The sequence below is a fragment of the Hydra vulgaris genome, chromosome 11 (genome assembly GCF_038396675.1).
Source record: "Hydra vulgaris chromosome 11, alternate assembly HydraT2T_AEP".
Classification (NCBI taxonomy): Eukaryota; Metazoa; Cnidaria; class Hydrozoa; order Anthoathecata; family Hydridae; genus Hydra; species Hydra vulgaris.
The window spans coordinates 16160278-16187500 of record NC_088930.1 but is presented as its reverse complement, the minus strand read 5'-3'; the positions used below and the strand labels follow the sequence as shown (position 1 = coordinate 16187500).

Sequence of the window (27223 nt, the reverse complement as noted above, 5' to 3'; positions counted from 1 at the left end):
ACTTTTAACTTATATTGTTTCAATTGGTAATCTATTCCAGAATGTGACTGTATGTTTTGTAAAAAAATCCTCACAATTTCAATTTTAATATTTCTTATATGTTAATAGTTATTATTTACTTATAAGATTTAAGAAAATAAAATAAATGGTCTTTTTTATTGTTGTTGTTTAACTTATGTAATTAATAAATAAAGTTTTATGAAATGTTGCCTATTACCAAATTTTTTTGTTAATTATATAAATTTATATAAAAATAATTTGTTATCAATAAATTAGGTTTTAGTCAACTCTTTCCTATAGGACCTGTTCTATTTACAATGGTTCTTAAAATTAGATCTGTATGGAACATTATCTTAAATTTTTCTAGTTTTTAGATATTATCTACACCATGTAAATAGTTTAAATTTGCAATTTTAGATTTTTATTATAATACTATAGAAGGAAAAAGCTTCATAAGACCATTATGTTAATCCCTAAATTTCTGGAATGGCTCAAATAGACATATAGCCTTGTAACTTTTACCCAAAGCTCAACAAGTGTCTTTTTTGTAGAACTATTTACAAGATTATTTCTCTGTTATACAATTTATAAACTTGCATTACATTTAGTCGTTGTGATATTTTTCATTTTAATATTTTAATATTTAATTTTTTTCATTTTAATATTTTGTAATATAATTTAATATTTCACTTTAATATTCAGTTAATGTTTTTCTACTTATCAACAATAGATGATAGTAAACACTGTTTTAACAGAGAATCTTGTTAAAACAATGTTTATTATTATTAACAGTGTTATCTTATTAAATCAGTGTTTATTATCAATAGTAGTGTTATCTTGTTAAAAGAGTGTTTATTGTTATTAACAGTGTTATCTTGCTAAACTCCATAAAAAGTTGGACGCTTATTAGGAATTACAAAAAAGTTATGAGCTTATTTAAATGTTTATTTAAAACATTTGAGATTATAAGTTCTAGGCCATTATAGTTGAAAGTTTGAAATTGCAAGTTTAAACTTTATACATAATATATATGCAAATATATATGAAACTGTAATTATATAAACTGTGTATTCAAGTATATAAATGAAAGACTTATGCATAAGACTATGTAATATTTACATAATGTTTTATAAAAATCAATAAAATCTATAAATGGTATCCCACATGCTATTGGTTGAATTATAATGAAAAATATATAGATATGTAAAAAAAAAAAAAAAAAATGATACATAAAAATATATATATAAAAATGTCATTAAATAAAAATGTCATTCAAAACATTTAATTTGATTTAGTTATAAACCCATAGCAATGGCTAATTAGTTGAAGCCCCCCCCCCCTCCTCCAACATGTCTAGAGCTTCAAAGTATTTAAAAATTTTCCACTAGGCATTACTAAAAAAAAATTGTTTTTCTACAAATATATACATCATTTGTACAAATATATACATCATTTGTACAAATATATACATCATTTGTACAAATATATACATCATTTGTACAAATATATACAGTTTGTACAAATATATATAGTTAGTACAAATATATACACAGTTTGTAAAAATATATACACAGTTATATACACAGTTAGTACAGTTATATAGTTTATGTAGATTTTAAAGTTTACAGGTTATTAACTTATATTAATTGATTTTTATTTCTTTAATTTTTTCAGGCATTTGCTGAAGGTGCCAATAGTGCAGCTAGCTTACGAATCAGTAGAGAAGATGAACTAAAGCAGCATTATTCTCAAGTATGGAGGGCATTATTTGTTTTACTGGGAATTTACTTGTTTTTTGTAGTTGAACAATTGATGAAGGCAAAAGCATTATGCTTTAGCAAGGTTTTTTTATTTTTATTTCTTTTATTTTTTCATTGCATATTCAGCTCTTTTATTTCTTAGAAGATTTTTTTATTGTGCATTGCATTTTATAATAAAAAACAAACAAATATGTTTATTTTATAAGTATTTATGTTTTACATGTTCATTTTATTAGAAAATAATAATTCCAGTTTCTATTGTCATTTTTTATTTAATTTTCAAGTCTCATGGTCATAGTCACGGTAAAAAAGAGCACAAATATTCTACAGAAAAAGATAGTGATGTATCCTCTGAAAGCAAACATTTTATTAAAGAGCCTAAAAATGATGATAGTTCAAAAAAAGAGTTATCAGAAGAGAAGGTATTATTTAAATTTCTTTAACTATTCATTATTTGTTTTAAAGATTTAAATTACTTAAAAAGTTATTGATTATTCAAAGCATTATTGATAATTTAAGTTTAAACATTTTAGATGAGCATGTGTGTGCGCGTGTGTGTGCAGTGTTGAAGTGTACCATTTTTTATAACACACCCCTTATATAACTTTCACATGGCTCAATCATTTAACTTTCAGACAAAAACCATGGTATTCACAATTGTTTTGTTGAAGCTAATGACAGTAATTGTATTACTAGCTTTTACTTTATGATAGAGGATACTGGCACTCAATCTACATTAGGGAATTATTAAGGGACATCTCAATCAATTTATTAAGTTTTATAAATATTAAACAATTCTATGGAACTTTTGAAAAAACAGCATTTAAAAATTATTTTTCCCTTTTCTAAAAAAATTCAAAGAGTTCTAAGATTATGTTTTAAAAGAAAAAGTTTTGTTATCTAAGAAAGTTATTAACAAAATATTTTTCTTTTTTTAGTATTAGTATTAGTTTATGCTGTGACTGGTATTGCTACTGGTGTGGTTTTAAGCACACCATGACAGCTGATTCTCATGATGGTTTGACTCCCATTGATCAATTCAACAATATTTTTTGACAATTCATTCCAATAATTTGCAACTCGATTTAGTAAAATATTTTCTCTGTAATTATATATAGAAAATTCTTTAAATCATTTTAAGCTATGGCCATGAGTACATATTTGTTGATTTGGCCATGAGTTGATTTGAAGGAATAATTTTCTTTAAATTCAACTTTATTGTAACATTTGAAAATTTTATACAGTTGTATTGTGTTGCCTCGTTATCTTCTTTTAACAAGTCAGGTCATTCTAAGACAAGTCAGACTTCTTTACAGCATAATTTACTGATTGAAGGTATTAATTAAGTGGCGCGATACTGTACCCTTTCTAAAATGGTCATATTTTGTTTTTGTTTTACTGGTAGAGAAAACTCAAGATTTCCTTATACTCAATATGCGATTTGTTTTGCTTGCACTTGATAATACTTGTTTTTTCCACTTTAAGTTATCTGAAAAAATTACTCTATTGTCCTTTTCTGAATCTGATGTATTAAGTGTATAGCCATTATATAAATTGAATATCTTTCATTTTTTTGCCCATAATGCATAACTAAACATTTGTCAATATTAAAACTAAGCAACCAATCTTGTGTTAATGCATATGCAGGACACAAGAAGATCATTTATATAAAGTATAAAATGTAGTCGACCCTATATGGAGCTTTGAGGGACTCTACTGTACACCTCAACCCAAGTTGAAACATTACTTCCCATAACTACTCTTTGTCTTCTATTAGATAAGAATGCTCGAAACTAATGAAGTTCCAAGCCACTAACAGCATATGCTTCAAGTTTTGAGATAAGTCTTTGATGTGGAACCATATCAAATGTTTTTGCAAAATCAAATAAAATTACATCAACAGGAGTTCCTTGATTAACATTTCTTGTAATATAATCTAAATTTTCAAGAGCTTTTATAGACTCTTTTACATAATGTTGCGAATTCATATAGCTGTATAAAATTTTTGGGTTCTTTTTAGCTTTTTCTACAATAATTATTTCATACTTTTTTGTGCTTTGGAAATTTCAAATGAAGCTCATTTTGATAATTGTATATATTGGCTACAAAAATTTGAATTTTTCCTTTTTTAGATATAGAAACTTGAACAGTTTCTATATCTAATTCTGTATTTCTCTAATGAGTGAGATAAGGTCTTTGTTTAGCCATAGTTTCTTTGATGTTAAATTTATGTATTTATAGGTATATATAAGTTACATGTTTCTTTAGTGTAATGAATTAACTCAACAATTTGGGTATGAAAATACTGAAGCCAGTCAACTTTTGTAATAAAATCTTGAATTCTATCATAATCAGCTTTTCTATATAAAAATTTCTTTTCTTCTTTATTTACATTCATTGTTTTATTTTTAAGAATACAAAAATGAAACAAAAAACATCTAAAGTGACACTCTAGTTGGTCTAAAATGATTCCAACTTAGATATGCATTTAAACTCCTCCTTAAAACAAGTCTGATATATTAACCTTTGGATATGTTTCCTAAAACAAATTTACTTGCAATAGCTTATATAACAAATATTTTTGATGACTGAAGTTATTAAATCTAAAACGTTAACAGCAGGTTCATCTGTTGTTTGAAATGTTGGTAAGTTTATATGCTGATATAGGTAATTGTCATTTATTTTTAATAGAAAACATGCTCAATGCCTGATGATCCTTTAATCAAGTTTATTGAACCATTGGACCAACTTATTCCAGGAAAAGTAAAATCACCCACTAAAATCTTTGAAATCTTTTTGATCAACATATTCTTTTGCAATTTTGAATACATTTTCAATATCTGTCATATCTGTAAAGTCATAAGGTCTTTAAATACATCCTATAAGATATTATCATTACCAAACTGGATAACAGCCCAGAAATATTCTATTTAATTCAATGTAAATGCATTATCATTAAGTTCGTATGAAATAATTTTGTTGTCCATATAAATACATACACCTCCACCTTGATGACCATTACATCTGTCTTTTTTATATAAATAATAACCATCCAAATTGCAGAGACCTAGGTTTGAACCATGCTTCAGTTATGCTAATTAATTTAGGATTAAAAGTTGCAACTACTAGTTTAAACTTGGATACCATACCAAAAAGGATCCATCTCCTTAAGGGCATTTTTCAGCTTTTTTTGCTCTGTATTGAGTATGAAATCCTGTTGACATTCAGCATTTGTTAAATCTGGAGATATGAATATATTTTTAAAACTTAGAAGCATTTTGATCTTCTAATGAAATAAGTATTTTGATTTGTATATTAGAATCAGCTTCGTAAATAAACAATGGACCTGGCTTGTCAGAAATTTTACTTTTTAATTGTCTTATTTGTTTGGTTAAGGAGCTAGTCTGTGCAATGTCGATTTTCAACTGATTTATAAATTCTACATTAGCTCCTTTTTCTGACTCCAACAGTTGCAAGTACTCAAACTTTTGTTTTTTGTTTTGCTCTTTATTATTTATTTGATCAAAAAGTGATAAGAGAAACTGAAATTTTGCCAACCACTTATGCAATATTTTTAAAGTTACTAAATGGTTTCCTTGTCCAGAGGTTGGCCAGTTTTCTTCTGCTAAAAACTGACTGTTTATTATCTGATGTAGTTGATTGAGAATTATTATTATTATCTAATTGGTTGAGAATTATTAAGCTTTTCAGATAAATGTGGCTACTATTGGTAGTGGCTACTATTAAAGCTTCTTATTTCTTTAATAGTTTTAATCTTTAACTATTAGTTTTTAAAACATTCTGAAAGCAGTTTTTTTTTAAAGTATTTTTTTAGCAAGGTGGAATTGAAAACTTTTGTTTTGAAAATTTAATGTTGACTTACCGAATGCACTAATAAACCATAAACAGAATTAACTAATTACAGTTTCATTGCATTTTATTTCTAATTATTTGTTTTTTCTATAAAACAACCAATATAAAAGAAACATGTATCATCTACTCTCATTATTTTAAGTAAAATTTAACCTGTTACCATCTTATTTTATTTTTAATTTTGAAGTCTCGTTTTGTAAACTTAAATTAATTTTGTGAAAAGTTTGTTTATTTTACACATTTTGTGCTGCCCCTCCAGCTTTAATAGCTGTACCTCCCCTAGTTTTCATACATTAGATCGAAGATCTGCTGAGTCTAAAATTGTGGTGCTGGTACATTTCATTATAAGTTCTATGTTTCTCTTAGTGTATAATATGAAAAAAAGAAAAGTTGAAAATAAAATTGTTTAAATTTTAGTTAATTTTTTTTTTATTATTATCGTTTTTTTTTCATTATTTTTTTATCAAGTCAACTCCTAAGATACAGAAACTAGAGTTGTTTCCTTCCAAATGTATTTGAAAGGAAATGTATACCCAAATGTAATGGTTCATCTTTAATCTTTTCTCTATAATTATTTTCTAAAATTTTTTTTAATAAAGTATACAATTTACAGTTGGCAGAAGTTTGAAGCAGAAGATTAATTCTAAAAAGTTAATTGAGCTTTAGTTTTATTTAGTTCTACTGAATTATGTTTTTAATTTAGTATATTATATTACTGTAAATATTGATTACATTTGTTTCATTTAATTTAAACCAACCTCTTTGTCATCAATTTTACACACATACTCAGTCTTCAGCTATCAAAACTCTTATATTTTCATTTGCACATTTTCATTGCCAAAAATATTGTTTAAGTAAGTGCTCCCCTTTTTTTTCATTTTAGTCATAAATAATGCTGATCATTATTTATGACTAAAATCATTATGGCACTAACAAATAGTGTTAACGTATGATATTTAATCTCAAATTTGTGTTAAAAATACCTGTTTCAAACTATTGTATGCAAAACAAAATTAATTGTGATTTTATTAAGTGCTTATTTTATGAGCCAACCAACCTAGCACACATAATTGCGCTAATGTATGAAAAACCATCGCCTTGGGTACTTTGTCTGATGCAAATCCAACATTGATTTAATGTCTAGTGTATAGCAATAGTATCAACAAAAAGATCAATACCTACCCATTAAAGCTTGCACAGTAGCGTTGGTTCAACATATGTCAAAACATTGGAAAAATTGATTATTTTTAACCCTATGTCTGTCTATAATCTAATGATTGAATGTAAATGAATTAACATTGATCTAATGCATATAACCCAACTTTGATTCAATGTATGTGGATCAAGGTTGAAGCAACGTATACAAGCCAATGTTGTAAAGGCCAAATTATATAACTTAAATAAAATATTCTGTAAATCTATAAATATTAAACCACAGGCAAAACAAACATGATTAATGTCTATTGATGAATAATGATGTTACCATAAACTATTGTATTTTAAACTTTCGGTATTTCAGGGTTTATGATACATATATATATATATTTTTAAATATCTTTGCTTCCAACAAGGCTGCAAGCAACCACTAATTAGAGTTGGAAGTTACTGGAAGAGAAAAGATGAAGATTGTAGAGCGAGATAACGATTAACAGATGACTTAAAGGATTGCAAATTATATGAATCAGGAAAGCAAGACAAAGGAAGTGAATTCCAAAGAACTGATATTCAAGGAAAAAAACTAGACAAGAGTTTTTGGAGCACTTAGGAACAGTCACAGAAAAAAGATGAGACTTAATTCAATGACGAATAAAACAAGAATGAATTTTAGTAGATGTCACAAGAGACGCTAGCTTTTTAAAGCATTGCCCATTATAGGATCTGTAGGAAAGAGAAAGAGAAGCAACATTACAACAATGTGATAATGGTTGGAGGTTGGCTGCTAGAGCAGGTCCAACTATGTTTACAATGCCTTTTTGCACCTTGTCAAAAAGAGAAAGCGCATCATTAGAAGATCCGCCCTAGATATGGCAACAGTATTCCATACAAGGCCGGATTTGAGATTTATAGAGAATAGAATCCGGAGTAAAAAAGTGTCAAGCTCGATAAAGAGATGTAACCTTAGCAGATGCTAATTTTGCAACGGATTTGATATATGGTTTCCAAGACAGATCAGAAGTAAGAGTTAATCCTAGAAGATGAAGAGCAGATGACTCATTGATTACATTACCATTCATAAATATAGGAAGACCTAAATTATTACGATAACAATTGGCTGAAAAAAATTGGGTTTTATCTGAATTAAAGTTCACCAGCCACTGTGAGCCCCATGCTGTAGCAGAAGTGAGATTCTTTTCAAGCTTAAATGCCCCCTCCAAGCAATCAGGGAGTGTTGGCTTCTCATCATGATAAGAATAAATGATAGTATCATCAGCAAACAATGCTACCTTAGATGTGAGAATATCTAGAAGATTGTTAATGTAAATTAAAAACAGTATAGGGCCAAGAATAGAACCTTGAGGAACCCCTGAAGTTACAGAATAAGAAGAAAAGTGCTGTCAAAAAAAGTGATGACAACTTTTATACTACGATTGGAAAGGAAGGATTCAATAATCTTAAAGATGTTACCAGATACACTGTAAGAAGAAAGATTATGGAGATGACCAGCATGCTAAACTTTATCAAAAGCTTTAGAAATGTCAAGAGCGATGGCCTTAACCTCTCCAACTTTATCTAATGAACGATAAAACCTATTGGTTATTACTGTTAGCAAATCAGCTGTAGAACAAGAAGATCGAAATCCATACTGATGATCAGAAAGTAAGTTATTAGATTCAAGATGAGAGATTAAGTGTTTGTTAATTAAAGATTCAAAAAACTTGCTTATGATAGGAAGAAGACTAATGGGACTGTACTTAGACAAATCAGATCCCTCTCCAGATTTTTTGAAAATAGGGATAGCAGATGCTGCTTTCCAGCAGGCTGGAACACAAGACTCTGATAAGCAATAGATGAATAGTTTTGAGAGTATAGACGAAAGCTCTGGAAAATACTTCTGCAAGACTATAACAGCTATGTTGTCCAGGCCACAAGCTGTAGAAGAGTCTAAGCAGGAAATCACTTTAGATACAGAAGCTGGAGTGATACGAATGTCAAGCAATGGATCAACCTGTTTGACGACATTATCAGGTAGAACACAACTAGTGGAATCAAGAGATGATATTGATGAAAAGTTCTTAGGAAATAATTCAGCTTTGTCTTCAGGTGAGGTGACAAAGTCTGAACCATTCAAGAGAGGTGGAATTACAAATTTGCCCTTATTATTGATACTATTAAAGATTCTCCAGAAGTCACGGGAGCCTAATTTTTGTGATTAAATACAAGATTTTATAACCTGAGAATAGCGGGCTTTGACAATAGACAAAACCTTTTTACAATGGTTTCTAGCAGTAATAAACAGATATCTGTTTTCTGGAGAATTGATTTGCTGATAGATATGGAAGTAAAGTTATAATTGGCAATTGCAGCAGCACAATGTAAGAAAAACCATGGAGAAGAGCGAGGCTTGACCTGGAATTGTCGAGAGGGAATAAAAGGTTCCATGCCAGCCTGAATCCACAAAATTATGTAAGAAGCACATTTGTCAACAGGAAGTTGAAAGATTTCTACCCAAGGGCCATCACGAAGAAAATCACGAAAAAGTCCCAGTCAGCTTTAAGGTAATTGTAAGAGGTACGATGATAGGGGGATTCAGATGATGAAGAAGAATGAGATATTAGTTTTAGAGAGATCAAACTGTGATCAGAAGCACCTAAGGGTGAATATGGAGAAACTGAGCATTGACTAGGATCAGAAACAAGATATAAGTCGAGTAGAGAAGGTAAACAATTCGGGTTGTCTGGAAAGCGAGTTGGAAAGTTGACTACTTGAGTTAGGGATTGAGAAAGACAAAAGTTGTGAACTTTAATGCCTGCAGGGTCACTGACACAAGAGTCAAGCAATTCAGTGTGATGAGCATTTAAGTCACCAACAACATCATTAATGGCTGATGGTTAAAGAGAGAGGGCTCGGTCAATATGATCAGAAATAACATCAAAAAGGGTGCAGTCTTTAGATGAAGGAGAGCGATATAGTACAAAGAGAAAGGCGATAGAGTGAAGTGGTGCTAAACGAAAGCACGTAAAAGAATAGTGGGTGGATTCAAACCTAGTTTCCCGACAAATGGGTGAATTGTTACGAATGTAAATGCCAAGACCAAGCATGTGACTATTGGAGTCTTTACGAATTAAAGAAAGATAACCACAACACTAAGATCACAAGATGAGACAGCTGAACTCAAATTAGTTTCAAAAAGAGCAAGTAGGTCTGGTAAACTTTGCGAGATAAGACTCAACAGAAGGAAAGTTACTTTGAAGACCACAAATGTTAGTGAATGATAGGTTTAGAGAACTTGCTGATGGCAATGGTTTTTTGTGTTTTATAGTTTTTGGTACTTTATTTATTTTTAAATTTGTTAACGAACTTGACTTAAAGCATAGATAGATGACTTAAAGTATATATATATATATATATATATATATATATATATATATATATATATATATATATATATATATATATATATATATATATATATATGTATATATAAATATATATATATATATATATATATATATATATATATATATATATATATACATATAAATATATATATATATACTTGTAAATATATATATATGTAAATATATATATATAAATATTTATATATATGATTTTCTATGTATATATGAATATCCAACATTAAATATATCTCTAATATCTTAATGTTGCAATTATCTTCCAATAATTGCAACATTTAGCTAGCATTAAGTACAACATTGATTCAACTTCAAATACAATGCTGTGCCAACTAAAAAAATTAAAGTTGAATCAATGCAAAATAATACACTTCGCAATCTTAAAAAATAACATTGTGCCAACTTTGGTATTTTGTTGTTGGCGAGGTTGCATTTGTAACCAAAATGATATAAAAACAATGTTGGCTATCAATGTTGTGCCAATACAGCTCATAACATTGTTCTAACGTTTGTTCTAAAATTTACTTGTAAGTTTTTAAGTTAAATATGCTTTAAAGTTTGAGTTTAGTCTTTTAGTTGAAGTTCCTTTAAGTTTCCTTGAAGCCCTTTTCTTGATCACAGACATGTTGGTTCGCTTTGCAAAAAAAAAAAAATTATTATGAAAAAGCATTATATTATCTTATAATTATAGTTTTAAAATTGTTAGAAGTGAGAAAAAAACATTACGCAGAATTCCAAACTTACCATGTGTACCAAGCTTACAATGTGTCTCGAGGGCCTGATAAAAAGAAATGTCCAGAGAAAGATCTAAGAGATATCAAAAAAAATTGAGAGCTGATTCAAATAAAAAAGCTTACTTTGCTAAAGCAAAACTAAGAGTTCTAAAAAATTTTTCTCTAAAAAAAAACTGAAAAAATTAATCTAAAAAATGAGTTCATTTTTTAAAAATGTTCAACAAAGAGGAAATGCTTTGAAAAAAGTTTTTGAAGAGCTACCTTATGCAAAGGGAAAAGAAGCAGCAGTTTTTTTTATTCTTTTAAATAGTAAAAACTTGTAAAAACAATCTGGGTCTCATCCAGAGTGTTCAAAGCTATATGGACCTTCTGAAAGTGATGTTTTATCAGTTGCAAACTTTTATAATGAAGATGAAATTTCCCAAAATTCGCCCAACAAAAAAAATTTCATACAGATTCAATTACCCAACTGAAAAGCAAACAATGTTCCAATGCAACATTTATATCATATGCTGAAAGAAGCTTTCCAGTTGTTCAAGGAAAGACATCAGCACATCAAAATTGGACTGGAGTAAGTTTTATGAGCTTGGCCCACTTAATGTGAAATCTGTAACAAAATTTTTACATTATGTTTGTGTTTATAGTTTGCATGAAAGTATGCAATTTTTCTTAGACACATTAATGAAATAGATTCAAGTGTATTCAATCAAAGTTGGATCTGAAAAATAAAAAAATTTGTTCGTGAATCTTAAACATATGATTGCACATATAACAAATCTACTGCATGCAAAGATATGAAACAGTTTCAAAAACAAATGGGAACGGTTGATATATTTGACTTCAATGTATCTGGAATAAGTGGAGAAAACCTGAAGCTAAAACATATGCAAACATTGAAAAAATTTGCTAGAAATCTACTGTAACAGAGTTTATCCAGCACATATCAGTGATGTGTGATATTATTGTTAAACACGCATTTGTAAAAAAAAAGAATTAACAATTTCCAAAACATTGAAGAAAGTTTTAATTAATACTGATTCTGAAATTAAGGTAATCCAAGTTAATTTGGCTGAGAGCGCAAAGTGTTTTTATCAAAATGATCTGCAAGAGACTCATTTTTGTCAAAATCAAATTTCAATCGTGAACCTTGTAGTCTGGGGCATTGAATTAAAAATATTTGCTATAGTTTCTGATTCAACTGATCATACAAAGTCTTCAATTATACCATTTATCAACATAATCCTTCACTTTATTTCTAATCAAGTAAAAAAAGTACACATGTTCAGCAACAATGTATTTGTAAACAAAAGATTATGGCTGCAATGGTTGTGTTTGAAAAGCATTTAAAGAAAAAAATTATTTTGTTTTCTTGCAGTGATGCATGGAAATGGAGTGGTCCTTGGAATAGGAGCTACTGTTAAGTGTACCGCAGTGTTATAAGTCAAATCTAGTCAATGCGAGCTCAAATCAGCAGCAGGCTTTAAGTCAGCATTAAAAAATTAGTAAATATCTGTAATTCTTATGTCAGAAAGCGATACAAGAATTGTATTAAGTCATTCAAGATACAAGAATTGTATTAAGTCATTCAAGAAAAATCAAAGGTAAAAAATCAAAGGTAATTAGAATCACATTATATTTATATTCAAAATGACAATGTTGTTCTAATACTACTTTCACCTGATTATAATTAAAATTTATTATAAAATAACTAAACTTTAAAAATTAATTTTAGTTCCAACTTTTTGTTGCATCACTGAATGCTGCATCACTGAACTGGTAGTTTTTCTCCAAAAAATAATGCGGTGTGAAAACTTTGTTGTTTTTGGATTTTATTAATTTTATTATGATTTTATAATCACTAAAAGATTAAATTACAACAAAGAAATTTAATTAGTCAGAAGACAATTTAGATTTCTTTGTTTCTGAAATTTCAGAGAAAGTTCCATTTGAAAACATGCTTATAAATAAACACTTTTTTTGTGTTGCATCATTGAACTGGTGTTTTAATTTTTGTCTTGAGTCTCTGTTGAGACAATATGATTGCATTTATTCTACAAAATCAATCTTAAAAAAGATTAGCAATAATAAATTAGTAGAAAATCACTTGAAAATTTTTTTCATTTAACACTGTTTCATCAATAAAGACTCATCAGAAATCTTTGCTATATACATATATGGCATAAATGTTGCTATAGTAGTTTGATGTTCACTATGTTATGTTTTATTGTTTGTTATTAATTAGGTGACAATAAAAAGAATCTGATTTGCAATATCCAGTCTAAGAAACCTTTGATTGTTCAAAACCTAATAAAATTGATTTAGTTCTCCTTTTTTTTCTAATCTTTGACTTGTAACATATACTTGAGACACATAACTTATTTCTTATAAATACTATGTACTATATCTTGTTATTAGCAAGATATAGTACATAGTATTTTTAAGAAAGTGCATAATATTTATAAGAAATGTCATTAGTTTTAAAAAAAATCTGAAATATGTAAAAAAATGTTGTATAAACAATTAAAAAAATCTGAAATGTGTAAAAAAATGTTGTATAAACAATTAAAAAATGTATAAACAACTACTAAATTATTTAGATATTATAATTTAGGAAAAATTAGAAAATGAAGGTAAAAAGAAGTTGAGTCATGTATTAAGTTGCGAGTCAAGTATGCATCTTCAGTTAGAAGAAGGAAGTAAAACTCATTTTCATGCTGATGATAGACACCACCACCATCATCATAATGAAAAAAAAATAGATAAAACTACAGCTATTTCGTCTTTGGCTTTAATGGTTATAGTAGGTGATGGCTTTCATAATTTCAGTGATGGACTAGCTGTTGGTGCTGCATTTAGTGCATCTTTATCTAGTGGTCTTAGCACTGCAATAGCTGTGTTCTGCCATGAGCTGCCTCATGAATTAGGTAATGATTAAGTAAATTTTTGATTACATTTAAAAAGTTTATTTTTTTTAAATGCTTCTTTTATTGTTATTTCAAGTTATTGAAAATTATTAAAAATTCTGAGCGGTTGGTCAAGACATATGGTGCTTAATTATTTTTCATTAATTTTTTTTCTATAGTATCTTACCTTATTTATTGCTTATATTGTTTGTATGCATATAATATATACGCTTGTAAACAAAATTCTGAGACACTTTCTAAAAATATTTTTAAAACTACATTAAATTTTTTTTTTTTTTACACCAGCGTTTTGAAGTTGTATTTATAATAAAGTTATTATTTTTTTATAATTACATTTAGGTATTTATAAATATTAAATAGAATCAAACAACAATAAGTATTTCCAGAGCAAAAAAACATTAGTTTAAATTTTGAACAATGATTTTAGTGTTCATAAAATCTCCAGTAACTGAATGGATAAAAAAAGCAGTTACTACTAGTATAACATCTTTTTAACTTTTCAAAATCATGATTTTATTGAATCAAAAATTTTAACATTTTTTTTTAGTTTTTCTTGGTAGACACTTTTCATGCAAATACTATTATTAACAATATGATATATACACTATTTAACTACTTAATTAGATTAATTAACAGATGATTAAGTTGGTTAAATTAGTTTTGGACAACTTGATGACGATTCATTAATTTAAGGAGGACAGAAGAGAAATAATATGTTCAACAGTTCACTAAAGGATTCATCCCAGCATTTAATTTGATTCTAGGTAATTGGTTTGACCTACCTAAAAAGAGTAGTTAAATCAATTATTATTTTCAATTTTTATTGGTTGTTGATGGTAATGTAAAGATGTTGTGAAATCTTCTCATATCATTTATTACTTTTTGTATACCATAACAAAAAAGTATATTATTGTTATACCTTTCTTCTAAAGATAAATTTTACAATAAATAGTGCTGACCAATCAAAAAGGTAAACTTTGTGTAAATTTGTGCAAAAATATATATTTGAAATACTTATTTTTGCTTTACTATTAATGTGCAAATTTATGTGTATATATCTAAATATAGGTCTAAATGTATCTATAATTTTGTAGGCTCTATATATGTTAATATAAATATATAAATTTAATAAAAATAAAATTTATTAATATATAAATTTAAATAAAAATAAAATTTGTGATGAGAAGCAATGAAGAGCTATTACGGAGAAGGACAAAGTGTGCAATGTGGTAAAAAACATTTTTGTACTTTAAATGTTTTTACTTAAGAAAATGATATAAAAAATGAATAAAAAAAAATTAAATATTTTTATTAGCCCTTTAATGTATACTTTTCAGAAAACTACTAAGGGCTTAGATACTATAAAGATTTTGTTTTCTGTTTATTTTTTTATCTAATTTTTTTGTTTTATTTTGTATTCTGATTTTATTATCATGTTTAAAAAAAAATTAATATAAGTAAATTAGTGAATAAAATTGATCTCAGACTACGTCTAAGATTGTTCAAGAAATAATTGTAAAGATTTTTTAGAGAAGGGAGTTATTAACTTTAACTAGGGGGTTATTGAAGAGTTTTTAGAAAAAATAGAGTGAAATTAAATAAATTAAGCTTTTGATCTTTTTGATCTCTGGGGGTCTTATCGACTGTCCTTTATCTGTACAAGTTGAATTTAAAAAGTTCATTTTAAAAAGTGTTGTAATAATTGAAAAAAAATTACCTTTTTACTTTAGGTTTTAATTCATAATAGATATTTAATTGGAAAATGAATATTGTTGTTTAATTTATCTATGCCTTTTATAGCAAACCAGCAAATGAGGTTTTTTATCAGATCAGCACTTGGCAGATTTGTTTGCTAGTGGTCAAAAGTTTTTGCATCCCTTTTTTTATCTATTGGCCTTTTAGAATAGCAACATATGTATTTTCAAGTTTTCTTATATTTAAAAAAAAAATTTTTTTATGGTATTGTTTATTAAATTTTTTTGATGTTCATTAAGAGTTTGATGTTGAAGCCTAAAGTAAATAACTGATTGAGTAAAAGTTAAAAAAAAGTATTTTTAAATCGCTATAAAAATCCTTTATATTTTGAAGTGCAAATATAAATAAACATGTTCATGACATTTATTAGAGATTCCTGCTCTCCATCATCCATTGAGATTCCTATCCTCCATCATTGATTGGAGATTCCTGTCTTCCATCAATATTAACATATACAACATTAAAAAAAAACAGATTTTTTTTGACATAATCTGCAGGAATTCATTTGTTTATTAGAATTTATTAATTAGCATAGGTAAAAAATAGTTCAAAAAAAGTTTTAACAAACTTGCATTGACATTTTTTTAATACTGTTAAACCTCTCAATGTAATGTGATCTGTTTTTAAAATCAGCATAGGTGTGTTTAGGATCTTTCAGCATCATTTGTCATCTCCTACATTATTTTTACCACCTCACAATCTGGAACTCAGATCAACTTACACAAGATGCATCGATGTGCAATTAATCTACATTATTTTTACCACCTCACAATCTGGAATTCAGATAAACTTACACAAAATGCATTGATGTGTAATTAATCTAGATGCGAGTGTTTTTGATTTTTTTTATTGAAGCATTTTTATTTACACAGAAATCTATAAATGCATAAGCAGAAAAATATCAGAATAAAATTTTTTTTTCCAAGTTGTTATTACAATGCCTAACAAGGCTTTATTGCACACTTGTGCTAAAGTATTTTTGTTGTGTTTTCAAAAAGGTTCTGATATGGTGCAATTTAGAAGAAAACTTCTATCAAATCCTTTTTGGTGTTGCCTTTGAGAAATTGCTTGCTTTAAATACAATAAGATCAAGGTGAAGCTATTGTTGGTCTTTTCCCACTAGAAAAACCTCCAATAGCAGGAAATTTATTTTCTGCTTTGTGGTTCATTTAAAGTGTGTGAGCGCTGTTGGAAGCACTTGTCAACGCTTGTCAACAACAATGCTGTTGGCAGCAGCTCTTACAAAAACTATAAATTCTGAAAAATCAACAAAGCATTTGAATCTTTATACAGTTCTACAATTATGGAAGTTAATGTATGGAATGGTAACAGACATAGGAGAAAAACTCATTCATTTCTTGGATTGGCTCTTTTAGATTGTTTAAAAACATCATTGACCAATGTGACCCTCCACCATATGAATATATATTAATTTAGGCATTAATATTTTCTAAAAGATCTGTATGAATATATTTAATATTTAAAAGACAAAAAAACATAACTTTTCTTATTTGAAAGGTGCATGTTCTTAGGCCTTTTATTGCTCAGGTATGAAGAAGCTAATGAATTTGGATTTTTGTTGAGTTTGTTAAAGAAATTAATGAGAATTTAATGCAAATTTTAAAGATACTTTTGTCCTGAAAGTGTTTCTTTCACACTAGCAGTGAATATACTTTTTTTGAAAGAAGTTTAACTGCATTAAAATATCCCTGGCTTAATGTAAAACCTCAAACTATAATTTTAAAAACCAAACAATATCAGTGAAAATAAGGACACTTGGTATAATTAGATATCACTAAATATCACTAAAAAAGATATCACTATCACTATATCAATATCACTAAAAAAGATTTTATCAGGCTATGGGAAATAGGTGCTTAAAAACAAAATTAAAGTCATCCAGAGTAATGTAAAAGACTGAAGAATTGGACAATGTGTTTTTTAATTAAATGTATTTTTATTATTTTATTTATTAATTATTTAATTATTAGATATTTTACTAAATTTAAAGACATTTGCATACTAAATGGAAAGTTTAATCATAGTCATAATAACAGTTTTCCCAAGATTCAATTGTTTTTAAACAATAAAAATTAAAATTTGAATATATGTTGAAAATAATTTATTTTTCGTGCCCAGACTACCAATAAGTGCACAAAAATCTAAAAAATGGCAAACTTAACAGATGAACAGTGCTTTGATTATTTCATATTAGATATCAGATTTTTTTTTGAAAACATAATTTTATCAATAATGTCAGTTCTTTTCTTATTGAAATTGGGAGTAGAAACGCCTTAACAAAATTTACCTCCACAAGTGTATGATAAAATGTAATCAGAGCATAAATTGAAATGCCACATAACAAAGCAGCATTTAAGTAGTGTCTCTGTAACAGAGCAAATAAATTCATAAACTTAGGTTAAGCAAACGTGTTCTTCAAAAAGTTCATGAGTTTTGTTTAAAAAAACATTCTTATTGTCATAAAAGATCTTTGCTGCATTCCATATGTCAGAGATGAGCTTTCAAAGTACATATCAGGGCCGTAGGAACAAAAATTATATTAGGGGGGGGGGGCAGTACTACCCCGAAATAGTTTTAAGGACCTTTTTTAAAGTCAGTTTTTAGTTAATTTCTTTAAAATTATTTATTTGAAAAATTATTGGGAGGCAAATGTCCCTGCTGCAACTCCCCCACCCCCAGTTGCTACGGGCCTGTATATTCTTAGAAGATAATACAAAGCTATCGTTCGAGTTAATAAAAAGAAGTTATAAAAGTTGTTATAGTGAAGTTGAAATCTTTTTATCCAAAATTTTATAAAGTTGCAGATCAGAAAAGGTTTTTCTCACAGATCCGTACCTCTTGTAGGATATAACCTTGCTAATTATATTTAGAAAACAGAAAAAGAAAAAAATTTAGTTTAATATTTTGGTGGATACGTATTTAGTACTTTTTATTGAAGAATATGTTATTCAAAAAGTTGGCAAAGTTGACTTAACTAAAAATAATAATTTAAAAAATCTAGATGATCATTGGTCTGTATTTTCTGAAGCTTTTTTTTACTACTAGCAGAATTAGGACTCAGAATATCAACCAAAAAGTTCATGTAAAAATAATCTGCCAATTGATGGCAGAATTGCTTCAAGATGTTAATCTTACTTTTCAAAAAATTGTTATTTTAATTTGACCAAGATGTTTAAAGAAGTTTCTATCAATTATTAGACCATATTTTACCACTTTTCTTTTTTTAAACATATTCTGAACTGCATTGCAGTATGATTACAATAATAAAGTGAAAATCAAATAAAGTTATGTACATATATATATATATATATATATATATATATATATATATATATATATATATATATATATATATATATATATATATATATATATATATATATATATATACACACACACACACACATATATATATATATGTGTGTGTGTGTGTGTATATATATGTGTTATAAGTTAATTTCTTTGAGTTGAGCCTTAGTTGAGAGTTGAGCTTAATATGAGAAACTACTATATTCTGCATAAGGAAGGATTTGCCAATGAAAAGCTACTAACTGGTTGTTTTATCGAAGTTAATAAACTTGTCGATCCAAGCAAAAATTTTTATTTGGATTGACATTTCACATGTTAGCTTTTCGCAAATAAATGATAACTTTTTTTTGATTTGAAATCTTAGGTTTTTATCAACTACTATATGATATAATAGTTTTACATATTATTATGTAAAATTACTGTATCATATTTTATCTTTAGTTATAATATATTATGACTAAAGATATATTTTTAGTTATTAACTGTAAAACTTTTTTTCTTTGTTATAAACATCTTCGGAAGAAGGTATTTCAAATAGAAAATCATTTTTACTTTTTCGAGAAAAAGTTTTTTCCAAAACCAAATATGTAACAATTAAGACGAGGCATTTGCTAAAATCAAGAATAACAACAATTTTCTTGTAAATATTCTTCTTAATGCGCCTTTGTTTACAAAAAGTGTGCACTCATTGGTAGGCTGGGTTCTAAAAAAAGCTAACAATTTGATAAACAATAGCGCTCTTAAACTGGCCAGAGTATGTATTTTATGACTATGGTTTAATTTAACCTAAAAAGCTAGTTCAGTGTTAGTCTAATTTTTAGTTTTATCTATTTTTATAATATTAAATGTTTTTGTAAAAATAAAGCAAATAAAATGTACTGGTAATATCATGTCTATGTCCACTGCAAAAAAAAATTTTTCTAGTGAAAATGTTCAATAGAAAGTGCGCTCAGTGCATTCCAATAAAGAACTTGCAGACATAAAACTGATTATAAATGAAAGATGTTTTAATTTTTTTAGTTAATGTTTAAAAACCATTTATGCTTTAAATTTATTTTCAAAAAAAAACATTTCTTTAATATTTTTTTCTTTTCAAGGGATTTTGCAATTCTTATCAATCAATCATATATTTATGAATCATATATTTTTGAATAATCTATTTTCGAAAAAGGGCTTACAAACAAGGATACTTACAAATAATTTTAAACTAATATAAAGTAAAAACCTGCTGAAAGAGATATCAAATAATAATAATAATTATTATTTAAAAATAATAACAACAATAATAACAATAAAAATAAAAATGATAATGGTATGAAGAATAATAATAGTGATAATGGAAAAGTATCAACAAAAATAAAATATAATAAAAATAGTTTAATAATAGATTTCAAAACAGAAACTGAATATTATATAGATAGACTGATATAAGTTACAAACAGTTAAAAACTGACATAAAGTAACAAGTTATCATGAGATAAAAAGCAGTTATTGTAAAGAAACTGACAATGAATAATTAATATTTATAATCTATGACCATAATGAAAACTAAATAGTATGTTAATGATATATCAATAGTTACAAAATACTCAAATGAGTGTCACCTGAAACAAATAACAAATAATAATAATAAAATACAAACAAAACACACAAACAAATACTAAAATGAGATAAATTTAAGAATAAATAGAATAAAGTTACAAATTACAACAATATTTACACTAATACTTATTAAAATGAAAAAAAAAAAAAAAGTGAGCAGATAAAAACAGCAACAACCTTGCTAAGTAGAAAGTAAAAAAAAAAAGTGTCAAATAAATAGTAATTGTAAATAAAAAATATCCATCCTAAAAATTTCAGAGAACAGTATTTATTTGGAAGAAAGTGAGAAAAAAATTAAATTAAAAATAAGTTTAAGTTGAAATAAACTAAATTGGAACTTAAAGCATAAAATAAATTAGTTATAAAAAGTATTTACAAATTTCAGACAAATAAAAAAAAGTCTTTTAAATTACCTGAAATTTAATTTGTTTTCTTTTAAGAACGTTATATAAAAAGTTATTATTATTTATTGCAATATTCTTTTTTTTTTCAATCTTCATTTTTTTTTTCGCTTTTCTAATATTATTTTTTTCTTTATGGTGATTTTAATTTTTTTTTTATTTCTTGGACTTTTATATTTTTTGTTTTTGCTTGTTCTTTTTATATTTCTTATTTTGTTGTTTTTTCTTTGTTCTTTTTTTCTGAAGTTTTAAAAGTTTTTTCTTTTTACCTTTAAAAAATACATCCGCCATAGAGCTTTTCATTAAACACTCCTTAAAACGAGGCTGTGTCAATGATATATTGTATAAACTAAATCTCTGACTTGCAATACCGTAAACCAGGGTAACTTTGGCCATTTTTAAAAATTTTAATAAACATCTATAACTTTTAAACAGTTAAGTAACGTTTTACTATTTTTATTTTATTTGTAAATGCAATCTTTCTTGCTTAAATTTTGATCTGAAGTTTGTTGCAAATACTCTTTACTATAAGTGAAAAAGAACGAAAACTACATCTTGGCAAAACACAATCGAAAACTGTAAAACAGAATTTTGTCTGGGCGGAGATAAATAGCAAACAACTCAGTTTTTCTTCTGTTTTTAAGACATACGTTCAGATAAAATTAAGCGAAAAGTTTTTGGCTCAAGTAACAACATTGTGGTTTTTTTTACAGGGTAGTCAAAGTTACCCCGCAAGTTTATACTCTTTTGGGGGAACTTTGGCCAAGTCAATAACATGCATTTTAAAGTAGTCTGATTGTTATTTATTATAACTAAAATATTTTTTTGAAGCATGTTATCCAAATAATTTATTTTGAAAAACAGTTTTTAGCATGAATATATTTAAGGATTTTAAAAATAGTATATTTTCTTGTTAAACTATTTGATGTTGTTGTTGCTAAATCATAATTTTGTTAACTTTATAACAAAATTAAAATTTACAGACTCTTATTTTTAAATTTGATTGCAATTTAATAAAATTATTTAATATTTTAATAAATTACTACATCGCAGTTTGCTTGTGTTGTTTATATTTACTTTTGTTTAAAGCATAATGCCTTGTAAATATAACAAGCATAGTGTTAGAAAACGCGCATGCAACACTTGTTGTATGCATGTTACCATTCTTTTGAAAGAGTGTATGGGTGCAATTAATGAAGGTATGTCTATTCATCAAGCCTCAAAAAGGTTTAGTTTACAAAGAAGCACTATACATAATAAAATGAAGTCAAGGCATAAAAAATGTATTGGTGCACCAACCATATTTACTTTTGATAAGGAGCAGTTATTTTCATTAAGGTTATGTGTGATTGAGGATTTTCATAAAATGAACTTGATGTTAAAATGTTAGTAGCTGGTTATTTAAAATCGCAAAATCGTACTGTAAAAATATTTAAAAGCAATGTTCCTGGTGATGATTGGGTCTCAAGTTTTGTGAAACGTTCACAGTTAACCTGTAGAATTGCATCAAATATTAAAAGAAAATGTGCAGCTATAAACAAAGAACAATTAAAAATTTCTTTTGACAATATTAGACATTTTTGATGAAACAAATTTGCGCGATGACCCTGGAAATAAAAAAGTTGTTATGAAACATGGAACTAATTACCCTGAGAGAATAATGAATAGCAGTAAGGCTTGTTTCTCTGTAATGTTTTGTGGAAATGGTGTTGGAGAAATTCTTCCACCATAACAGTTTTTAAAAGCACACATTTATACGATTTATGGATGAAACATGGTCCAAAAAATTCTCGCTTTGATAGAACCCAATCTGGCTGGTTTGATGAAGTTATTTTTGAGGATTGGTTTTTCCAAACATTATTGTTATGCGTTAAAAAACAAACTGGGAAAAAAGTATTAGTAGGTGACAACCTCTCTTCCCATTTAAGTAATAAAGTTATTCATTCTTGTGAAAAACATAACATTAGATTCATATGCTTTTTGCCCAATTCAACCCATTTGCTTCAATCTCTTGATGTTGCATTTTTTGCACCATTAAAAAAAGCATGGAGAAGTATACTTCTCGATTGGAAACTTACTTCTTGTGGTAAAAATTTGCAACGTTGCCAAAAGAAGATTTCTCTAAGTTGCTAAATGATTAAATGACATTAATTAATAAATGTTAGAGAAAAATTTAATAAGTGGATTTAGAGCTTGTGGTTTGGTGCCATTTAATCCTAATGCTGTGTATATCAAATTACCAAGTGAAAACGTCTTAAGTCCTCGTAAAGCTTTACACCAGGTGTAAGAAAGGTGTAAAGGGTGATAAGAAAGATGTTACACAATGAAAAAATAAGAATAAAAAAAATATATCCAAAAAAAGACTTAAAATTGAACCAGGAAAATCTATTTCTGCAAAATACGATAGTGAAACAGAAACAGCATCTGAAGGTGAATTAGTCTCTATTGAATTTATGATAGATTACTTAAGAGATGCCTAAATTTTTTTAAAAAAAAACAGAGTTTATGTTACAGATTGTTTGTTTATTCTTTAGTACTCTCTTATTTTTTGCTTTTTCTGACATTTAATAATAAAATTAGTTTTTTTAATCATTGGGTTAAAAAATAATTTAAAAAAATCAAATTATTTTAGCTAATATGTTTCTTTAATATTGTTTATATTTATTTTTATTTTCCCTTTTTTAATTTCTTGACGTATTTTAGGTACCCTTTTTGAAATAAATGCTAACTGTAAGTTTAAATTACATTAAATGTGGTTAATAACACTTAATTTACATTATGGTGCTAAAAAAACAATTTACTATGACAACGTTACCCCATTGCCGGGTAACATTGACCACCTCATTATTTCCATAAAATCTTGGATTTGGTGAATACAATAAATACACCATTTTATTGATTAAATGGCATTAGTTACGCACAACTTTGAGCATCAAAATAGTTTTAGGAAAATGTTACTTTTTTTTCAAAAAGTTATCTTCTCTATCAAAATTGGTACAAAGTTACCCCGGTTTACGGTTTTTTATTGGACGAAAATTGAAGCCGCTTTTTTTTGTTTATAAATATAGTCCGCCATTTATAAAATGAACAAAAGCTGAAGCCGATTGCGGAATAAAAGTTAAAAATGCAAGTCAAAAGTTTCCAATAAATTAAAGAGAATTCAAAAACAAGTTTTAATAATTATAAAATACTTATAAAAGTTTTTTTATTTATGTTTATTAAAAAGTAAAAGTTGCATATGATGAGCAGGTTCCTAAGATAGTATAACCTCTAACAAGTAGACTACTGATTTTTTTGCGAATTTTTGTGGTTAAGTATATTCATACAAGTTCGACGGTGTTATTTATTTTAATTTCTTGGTTGTATAGCTAATATCCTTTCATTGTTTTATTGTTAAAAAAATTTACCAGCCCCGTTATAATTTTTTATTATTCAATATTTTGTAATTACGTAAGAACGAAACAAGATCATTAAAAATTAATTATCAATTTTTACTCAATATTTTATGCTTATCATTGCTAATTCTATGGGTTATATGAAATAATACATTAGCTGTTGTCATACTATTTTAATTATGAAGTACTTGGTAAAGTTGCTTAAGATGTTACATTTTGAGACGCTCAAGATGAGAAGCGGCTTTTTATTTAGAAAAGTGCAAAATTTTTTTAAACTTATTCTCGACGGAGCTTTATTTTTCAAGAGCGAAAGTTTTTTCATAAAGTAGTATCGCGAACTTTTTTAGGAAAGATTTATTATTATTTTTTTTTATTGTTGAGATAATTACTTTTACTTTAGTATAATCCTTAAAGATATAATTCAATTTTTTTTGTGATTATTATTATTTTTTTTTTTGAGTTTTTTTGAGTTCCATTAAAAAAAAGCTCATCTAAGGAAACTAGTTTCCTATGATGAGATGATTGGGTGTGATGAAAATAATGCAATTTTTGGTATAAAGATTTTTTTTTAATAAACTGTTCATTTATATTCTTTGAGGGGAAAGATTAAATGATAATAATCTGCAAAAAAAAATTATAATATTTCAGCTGCAAAAAGCAGTACACTGTTAACATGGTGTCCTATGATTCAACCGAATCGTAAATTTCAATTTAGAACCGAATATGAGAAATTTATTACGCAACCGAAAATATTCACGAAAAAAATTAGAACCGAAATAATTTCAATCGAATTTTCGATCGAAATGTCATAAATAATTTTAGAATCGAAAAAATTTCGATCGAATTTTTGATCGAAAGTCGTGAAATAAAGTTTTTAAATTTAATTAAAATAAAAAAAGAAAGGATTTTGTAATTCGATCCAAATTTTTTCGGTTGTAAAATTCGTTTCTAAAACTTTCGGCGCAAGAAAAGATTTTGTAATTCGATCCTGCAATGAAAGTATACTTTTCGGTTTTAAATTTTTCCGTTGTGAAATATTTCGGTGATATTTTCGAGGATAAATATTTTCGGCTCTATCATGTGACACGGTTAACATGCTCATCTTGTGCAACCTTTCCCTATAATTCATAAAAATGCTTTAAAAGCGTCTGTTGTTTCACTTTTCTATTCAAAACTTTAATCCCTTTCTAATCGAAACTTTAAGAATCATAAATTATTATTTTACAAGTATTCTAATTTCCTCTTAACACTTATACCTAAATAGTATTTATATTTAAAATATATATACTTCATTTAAAAAAAGAAAAGTTATATAATATTTGTTTACAAATTTAATACGCCATTTGTAAAAAGGGCAAAGGCAGCTTCACTTTTTGGATCGAAGTTAGACATCTAGTTTATATAATATATTATTGGGCTGTGGTTGTTAAAATGTAAACAAACCACGTTTTTTAAAAATGGCAATAATTAAAGCAAAATCAAATAACAACTGCAACAAAATTTTTTAAATGTATTTTCTTGATATTCATATATATCAATAATAATAACAATCGAAAAAATAGAAATAATAAGAATACAAATAAAATTAAATCAGTTTAGTAAAGATTAAAATATTAAAAAGAATAATATCTGATTAAAATTAGCAGGGACGGATTGTGTTACTTTATTGTTTCATATTGATTTTGTAGATGGAATAAGAGTTCCAACAAATTTTAGTTTTTTCCTCTGAAAAATGAAAAGAAGAAATAAAACACACAAAAAAGCAACTACAAAGCAACAACATCTAACAAAAAAGCATGAAACCATAGAAAATAATTTTTTGATGTAATTTAACAACAACGAGATGTATATTTTTCTATCATTACATTAAAAATAAATATATAATGAAAATAATATTAGTAATAACATTATTAATACAAAAATAAATGATCATATAGTTAATGTAATTCGGAAACGGCTGTTAAGGATGATGTCACTTTAGACAAGTTATATCCTCAAAATAAATTATTTTATGTTTTAAATTTAATTGAAATATTTTAAATGAAATAAAAATGAAACATAATATAAATAATATCAAGCTATTAAAATCTACTCTAGTGTCAAAAGCGTTTGTAGGCATTTCGGATAAAAAAATTTTTTTCTATTTATTGCAGGAGATTTTGCAATTCTTATCAACTCTGGAATGACAATAAAGCGAGCTATTATATATAATTTAGTATCAGCATTACTTGCATATCTTGGTTTAGTGGTTGGTATATTTGTAGGAGAATATGAAATTGGTAGACATTTTATACTATCTGTTACTGCAGGACTCTTTCTTTATGTTGCATTAGCAGACATGGTAATATTCTTCTTAGTTATTAACAAATAATTATAACAAAAATATTACTTTAATAATTATCGCACTTTTTTAAGTGACCTGAATTAATGTATGAAGAGTACGTAACCAATTTCTTGAAATTATGTTCTTAAAAGTAATATATATATATATATATATATATATATATATATATATATATATATATATATATATATATATATATATATATATATATATATATATATATATTGTTTTAATAATTATTACACTTTTTTTAAGTTACCTGAATTAATGCATCAAGAAGTTCCTGACCAATCTCTCAAAATTACGATCATATGTCAACATCTCGGCATATTAAGTGGAATTGGGATGATGTTGTTTATATCATTATTTGAACACTCTTTTTGAATTTAAAAGATTTATATCGTTGCGTAAACAGTCTATTTAATCGTTTTAATGGTTATATTGGTTGAGCACGTAGTGTGAAATCTTTTCTCAATAGTTTTCAAAGTTTTAAATGCTACAATAAATATGCAGATATATTATATAAATAAA

General features: G+C 26.7%; 1 protein-coding gene across 1 annotated transcript in view; it reads left to right on the top strand.

The window, feature by feature from the left end:
* Positions 1-27223, top strand: part of LOC100215499 (zinc transporter ZIP6) — a 36456-nt gene extending 9233 nt beyond the window's left edge. The window contains exons 4-8 of the mRNA XM_065810264.1: positions 1675-1842; positions 2045-2182; positions 13553-13865; positions 26502-26689; positions 26948-27223. Coding sequence (XP_065666336.1) covers positions 1675-1842; positions 2045-2182; positions 13553-13865; positions 26502-26689; positions 26948-27076 — 936 coding nt within the window. The 3' untranslated portion in view covers positions 27077-27223. The remainder of the gene's footprint in view (positions 1-1674; positions 1843-2044; positions 2183-13552; positions 13866-26501; positions 26690-26947) is intronic.